The 10,040-nt window shown below is 47.2% G+C and overlaps 1 protein-coding gene across 2 annotated transcripts in view; it reads right to left on the bottom strand.

Annotated features, from left to right (window-relative positions):
* Nucleotides 1-467: 467 nt before the first annotated feature.
* The window catches only part of STRADB (STE20 related adaptor beta), a 54,772-nt gene continuing 45,199 nt past the window's right edge, over nt 468-10,040 (bottom strand). For both annotated transcript variants that reach the window (XM_040441090.1, XM_040441091.1), the window contains exons 10-12: nt 3,888-4,132; nt 2,587-2,629; nt 468-1,266 (exon numbers count right to left, since the gene is read on the bottom strand). In XM_040441090.1, coding sequence (XP_040297024.1) covers nt 1,117-1,266; nt 2,587-2,629; nt 3,888-4,132 — 438 coding nt within the window. In that variant the 3' untranslated portion in view covers nt 468-1,116. The remainder of the gene's footprint in view (nt 1,267-2,586; nt 2,630-3,887; nt 4,133-10,040) is intronic.

Raw genomic sequence — 10,040 nt, 5'->3', positions numbered from 1 at the left:
GTCAATTTTTGTTTTCTTTGAATCGTGTGTAGTTCTGATCTCTAATCTCCTGACCTTATAAACACTTATTAAGGCCAAATTCTTAGCAGTTTGACAAGAATTTAGCTCTAATGAGTGTTTATGAGTACAGGAGATCAGAGATGAGAGCTACATGTGAGCCATCAGATGATGGGATTCAAAGAAAACAGAAAATGACAGCTTGCAAAAAGATTAATATAGAATATTTTGAATAAAGACCAATTGAAAAAAATAGTTTTTTTGCCCCAAATAAGTTAAATGCAATCATAAACAAATTGCCCCGATGGTGTCCATAGCCTTTAAATGTAAAAAACTGTTAAAAATTTGCCAGCTCAGCCCAATTATATACTCATCCAAGAATTTGCTCTTAAATGTTGCACCAATAAGGGCCTCATAAAGTGGCATTTTGTGGCATCTACCAGGATGGTCCGATCTGTAATTATGCATATTCCTGTACACATATTTTTTGTGCAAGTGCTCTTTAGGGAATTGAGATATGTTTAAAAATGAAACCATTTACACGTTCTTCAATACATTTCTCTACCTGTTCCTGCAAATGGCGGATCCTTAAGCCTACATGCTATAGGAGCAGAAATAGAGGCTGAACATGCAATGCAAGGATGGACTGACCACTGCTTCTCTTTATCATTGCATCAATGTAGGCTTCATTATCTACATGACATTAAAATACCTGACAATTTTGTTTTGGCTTTTCATACAAAACTGCAATACAAAGCACTAAAATAAAAATAGAAAATCAATACAAAAATAGCTAAATAATCACACAAGTAAAAAGAATACTTATCGAGTTAAAAACTCAATGGCGCAGCAATGGCCAGCAACACAAGGTTCACAAAACAATCAAAATTGTACAATTATGGCAGAAAGTCTGAAGTGCCAATTAGTGTTAATTATGTGCGCGACTTACAGCTTCTCTGCAGTTTATAAGTGCAATCTCTGCATATTCACATTATGCTCTCTGAGCATAAACCAAAAAATACACACATGTATATTTAATTCTATAAAAGGAAACTGCCGGAAACTGAAGCCCTTACACTGCTCACTAATATGGATATTCCTTTTGCTTAGTAAACAGTATTAATGAAATGTCCATTCCTTAACTTCGTCTGTAGTTCGGTAGGAGTAATTCTTCATGATCACTGGAAAGGAGCCACCTGAGCTGTGCTTCCGATGTTGTGCCAGAGAGGGCAGCAGTGAGGGCATGGAGTCCCGAGTCTGCTCCCTTACCTGTGAAATAAGCATATACATACCATGCACTTTACAATCAACTATATTATCAAGAAAGCAGGCTGAGTCACCCAAACGCAGCAGTCAAAATGTTTTTTACATTCCAAAGAAAACATAATTCAGGATATGCAATTAATATATGAGTGGTCCTGTTCCAACCTCTGGGACACCACTGATCATACACAACACCAATCTCTTCCATGTGCACTATCTAGTCTAGCAACTCAGCTTCAAGCACCTTCTTCCTTATCATTGATGAGGGTCTCAGTAGTTTGCATTCCTTAAAAAAGTTTTCTAAGATTTTTTTTTAACTGACGACCCATCCCCTGGATAGGTCATCAGTATCTGATTGGTGAGGGTCTGACACCCGGGACCCCCACCGATCAGCTGTTTGAGAAGGCAGGGGCGCCCGCAGTAGCGCTGCTGCCTTCTCCATGCTTACCAAGCACAATGCCGTACATTGTATAGTGGCTGTGCTTGGTATCACAACTCAGCCCCATTCACTTCTATGGGGCTGAGCTACACCTAGGGCTAGGCCATGTGACTGATGAACAGGTCATCACTGGACTAGGCAAAGCTGCAATAAGGACGCGGCGTTACTGCGAGCATCACTGCCTTCTTAAACAGCTGATCGGCAGGGGTCCCGAATGTCGGACCCCCACAGATCAGCTACTGATGACCTATCAGGGGGCTGGTCTTGGAATCTCTGAAAAAACATTTAAAGGGGTTGTGATGACCTACCCTAAGGATAGGTCATCAATTTTCAATCGGAAGTGGTCCGGCACCCTGCACCGCCACCAATCAGCTGTTTGAAGAGGTCACGCAAGCGTTGTTTCCTCTTCAAAATTACCTGCGCATTGTCTCCCCTTGTCTGTCACCAGGAAATTTACCACTAAAACAAGTAGGGCTAGCTCAGGTGAAGGTACCTTTCACTGGGCAATCTGTTGCTTATTCTAGAGAAAAGTACTTTCAATCCATATGCAAATAAGCAGTTAAGTGCACCTAGGGCGGGCCATGACACCCTTGATCCTCTGCCAGCCCCTCTCTCTGCTTCTCTACTTGATGGACAGGGACAGGCGAGATTACTGTGCAGGAACCTGTCAACGATGCCTAGTTTAACTGTGAATTTTCTGATGACAGCCTCCCTTTAAATGTCTATGGGTGGTTATTTGGAGTTCCGAGAATACAAAGGAACAACTTCATTTGAAAATCAGCACAGGTCTGGCCACTGGGATTTGTGTTAACAGTCGCCAGACCTGTGCTAATCTCTAGTAGAGAAATTCTTAACCTAAAACTCGTTATGTAGGTACAGCTACAAACCTGCTTGAAGAATGGATGGGACAGCAACATGGCAGCTGATGGTCTAGATAAAATAAAAGTAAGACTGTATTATAAAAATACGATGCTTTCCGCTCTCTTCAGACAAACATACATTTATAGCTGCAGACTGATCTTCAGCAGTATGACTGAAGTTTTAGTCATAAGTGTTTCACAAGACCTGAAGTTTTTCCCCTTCCCCAACAATGTAAAAGTAACCGTTATTTTCACCTTTAAGACCTTTAAAGATCTTCAGCTAAAGGACTTCTTCCCTCTATAATCCCAATGATGGAAATATTTTCCCTATATAGAATTGTGGAGCTTTAGGATCATCCTGAACGTTAGAACAGAAAGATACACAGCTACACAGATGCAGGAGGAAACTGGCCATAGACCCTACAGGGAATTTTCCCAGTGGGCCAATGCCTATAGGGCCACCTGAGCCCATCCCACTGTCTATGGCTAGGTAAATACTACTGGGGGAACTATAGGGGTCTTTATTAGTGGAAGTCCAGACAGCATTCTGAAGGTAGGGCTGGCTTGGTGTCGTGGCCCACATCTTCTAAGATCCCTGCTCCATATTCATATTAGAGACCATTGGAGCAAAAGGACAGAACGTGGCAGCTCATCAATGTGTAACTGCTGGAAAGCCCCTTTAAACAGATGGCAAGAGGTTTCAGAAACATAAGGGCAGCATGGTGGCTCAGTGGTTAGTACTGATGCCTTGTAGGGGCCCTGGGTTCAAATCCGAACAAGGACAACATCTGCATGTAGTTTGTATGTTCTCCCTGTGTCTGTATGGGTTTCCTCCGGTTTTCTCCCACACTCCAATGTCTGTAAAGTGCTGTGGAATACGTCAGTGCTATATAAATGCATAAAATAAATAATTATATCCCCCCCCCCCCCCCCCCCCCAAGCTGGTGCAGAGAGTTCTTTCTAACTTTAAAGACAAAACTGAATGGCTGGTCACCTCTGAGATAAGACTATGCTGCCTGGTTAAAGTAGGCCTTTGGGAGCAATTATCTGGTTGCTGTGGCAACTGGACACCCTGACTGATGCCATCATCACCAAGCACCAGTTGCCATGACAACATTGCACGCCCACTGGCAGAACGCAAACTGCGTTACATTGAGGAACGGTATGTAACAATGATCTCATAATGTATCTCATTTAACAGGAAAAGAAAGAGTTGAACAGATGGCTCACGCTACCGGAATATCATCTTCTCACCCACGGTGGCCCTCTGGTAAGAAGTATCCATGATCACACATATCCATAAAAAGAAGGACTGAAGGCTGAATTACCTTTTCTCAGGATCTTGCTGTAGGCACACCTCCACCAGGTTCTGCAGAGCAGATGAGAACGTTCTTGGGGACGGGGTCCTCAGCCTGTCACTAGTCATGGTCTGAGTCATGCTTGCAGCAACAACACTCTCCCCAATACCTGAATCCACACCTGAGCGCGAGATCTTCATGGGGGATTCTTCACAGGGAAAGGTGTAACCGTACAGAGGATTCTGTGGTGGACCTTTCAGTTTTTGTAGCAGCATCTGATAATAGTACATACTATTAGAAATGAATCTATGCCAACAGAGAGCAGATAGAGAAAATCCTGTACAGAACAAAGCTCATGTAGAGTAAAGCTGGCCATACACATCCGAGTATTGTTAGTGAATGCGGCCAATAGTGACGGGCGTGGGGGGACAACTCAACTTCAGATGACATCTCTCATTGTGGAAAACAAGGAATTACGAGGGTTAACATGACTGACTGCTTTTATGCCAAGAGATAAGCCTTATCTGGCAGCTGCTTGTCTCCCTCTATGTCATAAACATACACACTTTGCTGATCCAAGCATACATATTTATAGGGGAGTTGGGGAAGGCAGCAATTACGTAAACAAATCAAAATATGTATTTTCGCGTAGTCGTCATCAAATACCGTACTTTCTATGAAAGACTACATTTTCTCTATAAAGTGCTGGCAGAAGCTACTGTGACAGCACAGACCACCTCAGTACTGTATATTCTGCTGGTGACTCCAACAAATCAGTGTAAGGGAATCTGAAATTCATCACAGCCCTTCATGTTACTGTAATGCCCCAGTATGTAAAATGACAAAATAAACTAAAAAAACACCATGTCATATGACTAATGAGAGTTTCTTCAAAATAAATTATAATATAAATGTACTCAAAAGTGTCAATGACAGTATAATAATTTTTTTTCCCTAGTAACAGGATTGTGATGGTGTGTGATTTAATGTGTATGTATAATATTTAATGCATGGCAATGGAGGCAAAAGTTATTGTATGTCAGTGAGAGTGTAAACAATAAGTGATGAAAACATTTGACATTTTAGCACAGCAGTTAATGTATTTTTCGCTTTATAAGACGCGTATGATTATGAGACGCACCTAGGTTTTAGAAGAGGAAAATAAAATTATAATTTTTTTCCATCAGACCTCAGATCAGGCCCCCAATCTTCATCAGACCTCAAATCAGATGCCCAATCTTCATAAGACCTAAGATCAGACTCCCAATCTTTATTAGACCTTAGATCAGACCCCCATATCAGACCCCCCCAATCAGACACCTCATCTTCAGCAGTCCTCATATCAGACCCCCTAACTTTATCAGACCTCAGATCAGACCCCTCAATCAGATCCCAATCTTTATCAGACCCCCAAACTTTATCAGACCTTAGACCAGGTCCCCCGATCACCAAACATTATCAGACCTTAAATCAGACCCCCAATCTGTGTCAGACCTCAAAATCACACCTCCAATACTCATCAAACCTCAGATCAGACATAAGCATCAGGTCATAGTGCATGCAGAGAGGCGCCCAGAAGAAGACAAAGGAGTGGTGAGTACAGCAAGTGTTAGCAGCATTACAGTCACCTCTGCCTCCTGCATTCTAATGAGTGAATAATGGAGGCGCTCATTAGCATTCACTTTATACTGCCATTTTCCCCAACTTTTTGGGGGAAACAATTGCGTCTTATAAAGTGAAAAATACAGTATTCATATTTTTTCCACCTTTTTTTTCATAAGTGAAAACTAGATTTTTGTACTTACCGTAAAATCAGTTTCTCTTCCATTCATTGGGGGACAAGAGATTAGAGTAAAACCTCTGAAAACGTTCTTGCGCAAGAACCGGAAAAATCACACCTTGCCGTAGCAGCATGCGAATTTCCAGAAAAAAAAGAATCTGCGGCTGCGGGAGAGGCCGGAGGAGACGACCGGAAAAAACGGGACGGAGGGGAGGATTTGAAATCCAGCTTGTAGCCCTCTGCAATGACCTCCCTTACCCACGCATCTGAGACGTGAGCCAGCCAAACATGCCGAAACACATGAAGCCGGCCGCCCACCTGAACGGAGGGTGCCGGGAGCCGCCCGTCATGCAGCAGAGTTCTTAGGGTTAAAGGACTTGGAGCCCTGTTGACGGGAACGTCAGGTAGGGCGCTGCTTGAAGGAAGGTTTGCGCTTCTGATCCGTGGCCGACTTGTTAGACGCCCTCTTGGGGCTGGAAAAACTCAGAAAGGGGCGAAAAAAAGGTTTCTGCTTCTTTTACCTATCAGACCGCCCCCTGTTCTGTGGTAAATGGGTGCTCTTACCACCTGTAGCGTCCGAAATGATCTCATCCAGGCGCTTACCAAAAAGTCTGCTACCGGTAAAGGGGAGGGGTCCGCTTTGAAGCATTATCTGCTGCCCAGCAGAGCTATAGGGTATGGTGAATAGCCACCAACAGGGCTGACGAGCAAGCCATCCAAAGATGCTTCACAAATATATGCACTGGCATGCTAGAGCTGCAGGGCCACATCTGCAAGTTCCCCCGAGGGGACTCCCGGGACGTAAATTACTTGCCAACTCATGTAGAGGCAAACACCGGCTGCAGAGCTGTGCCAACTGCTTCAAAGTCAGATTTTGCAAACGCGTCCAGCTTCTTATCTTTGATATCAGAAAAAGAAGCCCCATCCGCCATTGGCAAGGTAGTATGTTTAGCCAAGCGGGAAACTGGCGGGTCCACTATATGTGGAGCCGACCATTTCTTAGTCAAATCCTCCGGAAAAGGATAAAGGACGTTCAAGAGTTTTGGCAACATACAACGTCTATGTCATGGTCTTACCTGCTTGCTGCTCTCCTTCGTTTGACATGTGCTGGCGGCCATCTTGGGTCCTGGGTTTCTTGTAGCCTTCCACCCTGCGGCTCCTCCTTCCCCTGGGAGGAGCTGGATGCCTAGCTCATATATATAGGAGGTCTGTGGCTTCAGTTCCTTGCTTGGTCCTCTTGTGTTCACATGCTTCTAGACTGCTGCTGCTTCTGGTTCCTGATCCTGGCTTCGTCTGACTACCCTGCTGGTTCCTGATCCTGGCTTCGTCTGACTACCCTGCTGGTTCCTGATCCTGGCTTCGTCTGACTACCCTTCTGGTTCCTGACCTCTGGCTTCGCAAAGACTCTGCTCGGTTTCACCATCCGTTTGGACTTTTGCTTTACAGCTTTATTTTCAATAAAGCCTTCTTATTTTCACTTATCTCTTGTTGTACGTCTGGTTCATGGTTCCGTGACATTAGGACCAAGCCATGAATTCTGACGGTACAGGGCCATCCTCGCTACCCACGCTGGTTGCCAGACTTGATCAGCAGGATCACCTGTTGGGTCGGTTCGCTGTGGCGTTGCAAACCCTGCTTGAACGCACGGCTCATTTCGCTCCCGTTGCCGATGGGTCGGTTGTCGCTCCTGGGCTCGCTCCTACTGCCGCTCCGGTTGTTGCGCCAGAGTCTACCCCGACACCTGTTGTTGCGCCTGCGGTGTTTCGGGGTATGACCGGTTCTGCCCCTCTTCCACAGCGCTTTGGGGGAGAGCCAACTCAGTGCCGAGGTTTCCTTAACCAGGTGGGCATTTATTTCGAGTTGCTGCCACATGCCTTTCCTACTGAGAGATCAAAGGTGGGCTTCTTGATCTCGCTGCTCTCGGACAAGGCCTTGGCCTGGGCCAGCCCTTTATGGGAGAACAACAATCCGGTGGTTGCCGAGTTTTCCGGTTTTGTTGCTTCTCTTCGGAAGGTATTCGATGTGCCGGCTCGTGCTGCCTCTGCTGCGAAGCTCCTTATGTCCATCAGACAGGGTTCACGATCCGTAGCTGAATACGCCATTGAGTTTCGTACCCTGGCAGCAGAGGTGGGCTGGAATAATGAGGCTCTGGTCGCTGCTTTCTCTCATGGTCTCTCGGATGCCTTGAAGGATGAGGTTGCAGCTAAGGACCTACCAGTTGAGCTCGAGTCTCTTATTTCTTTCCTGATTTTGATTGACACCAGACTCAGGGAGAGACCTTCCTTTAAGGAGAACCTGCGGAGGTCTTCTAACAGATTGGTGCCTACGTTTGCTGTCCCACCCGTGCCTCCCTCTCCTCCCACGCCTCCTGGGGATGACTTGTCTGGGGTTGAACCCATGCAGCTGGGGTTTGCTCGCCTGTCCGAGGGGGAGAGGGCACTCCGGAGACGCGAGGGCCGATGCATGTACTGTGGTCTCGGTGGGCATTTTCGGTTGGCATGTCCGAACCGTCCGGGAAACGCTCGTACCCTGAGATCCTGTCGGGGGCAGATATTGGGTGGAGTCTCCTCGTCCCCGGTTTCCCGTGTTGACAAACCACTGATCACTGTTGTCCTCTCCTGGGTCGGGGGCTCGGTGACGACCCAGGCGTTGGTGGACTCTGGTGCTGGTGGTTTGTTCATTGATAGTGTGTTCGCTGCCGCCAATTCCATTCCTCTGCAGGCTCAAGGTTCCCCACTGGCTCTTGAGGCGATAGACGGCAGACCCCTTCTGCCGCCACACGTGACTCATGAGACCCTTCCAGTGGGGATAGCCATTGGTGCCGTTCACAGAGAGTCGGTCTGCCTCCAGGTTATTTCGTCTCCACACTACTCGGTGGTCTTGGGGTACCCCTGGCTCCAGAAGCATAATCCGACTTTCGATTGGAGATCGGTCGAGATCCTCTCGTGGTCACCGCAGTGTGGGGCTAGTTGCATCCATGGGTCTGTCAAGTTGCTGTGTACTTCCTCGGACTCTCTGTTGCCTCCTGAATACGAGGAGTACCGGGATGTATTCGATAAGGTGCGCGCGGTTGCCCTACCTCCGCACCGCCCATACGATTGTGCCATAGAGTTACAATCTGGTGCCGTTCCTCCTCGTGGCAAAGTCTATCCACTGTCGGTAGCGGAGAATGAGGCCATGGAGGAGTACGTGAGGGAGGCGCTTTCACGCGGACACATTCGCAAATCTTCATCCCCGGCAGGGGCTGGATTTTTCTTTGTGAAAAAGAAGGGCGGTGAGTTGAGGCCTTGCATTACAGGGGTCTCAATCGCATCACGATCAAGAACGCTTACCCGATACCCTTGATTTCCGAGCTGTTCGATCGCCTTAAAGGGGCCACGGTCTTTACCAAACTCGACCTGAGGGCGGCATATAACCTGGTAAGGATCAAGGCGGGCGATGAGTGGAAGACCGCGTTTAACACCAGGACCGGTCATTACGAATCCTTGGTTATGCCCTTTGGGTTGTGCAATGCGCCCGCAGTCTTTCAGGAATTCATCAACGATGTTTTCCGTGACCTGTTGCAGCAGTGTGTGGTAGTCTATTTGGATGACATCTTGGTATATTCTGAATCCATGGAGGCCCACATTCTGGATGTCAGACGAGTGTTGCAACGGTTACGAGAGAACAAGCTGTTCGGTAAGCTTGAGAAATGCGAATTTCACCGATCCCAGGTAACCTTCTTAGGTTACATCATTTCCGCTGAGGGGTTCTCCATGGATCCTGAGAAGGTTTCGGCGGTCTTACAGTGGCCCCAGCCCAGTGGTCTTCGTTCCCTGCAGCGCTTTTTGGGCTTCGCCAATTATTATCGGAAGTTCATCAGGGACTTTTCCATGCTGGCCAAGCCTCTCACGGATCTGACCAGGAAGGGCAGTAATTCCCAGGTCTGGCCGCTCGAGGCCATCCGAGCTTTTGAGGCCCTAAAGTCCGCCTTTGTGTCGGCTCCGATTCTGTCGCATCCCAACCCTGGGTTGCCCTTTGTCCTCGAGGTGGACGCGTCTGAGACGGGAGTAGGCGCCCTTCTGTCTCAGCGTAGAACACCAGAGGGTCCTCTGCTTCCTTGTGGGTTTTACTCCCGGAAACTGTCTTCCGCGGAGTGCAACTATCAGATTGGTGACAGGGAGTTATTGGCCATCGTGCAGGCCCTTAAAGAATGGAGGCACTTGCTCGAGGGTTCGGTGGTTCCGGTTCTCATCCTGACGGACCACAAGAATCTGACCTACCTTTCTGAGGCCAAGAGATTGACACCACGTCAGGCCAGATGGGCTCTGTTCTTGTCACGTTTTAATTACGTGGTCTCCTACCTACCCGGTTCCAAGAACATCAGGGCGGATGCCTTATCACGGCAGTACTCCGAGCTGTCC

Source organism: Bufo bufo, chromosome 7, assembly GCF_905171765.1.
Source record: "Bufo bufo chromosome 7, aBufBuf1.1, whole genome shotgun sequence".
Classification (NCBI taxonomy): Eukaryota; Metazoa; Chordata; class Amphibia; order Anura; family Bufonidae; genus Bufo; species Bufo bufo.
Note: the sequence above shows the minus strand (reverse complement) of the source record. Positions and strands in the feature narration are given on the sequence as shown.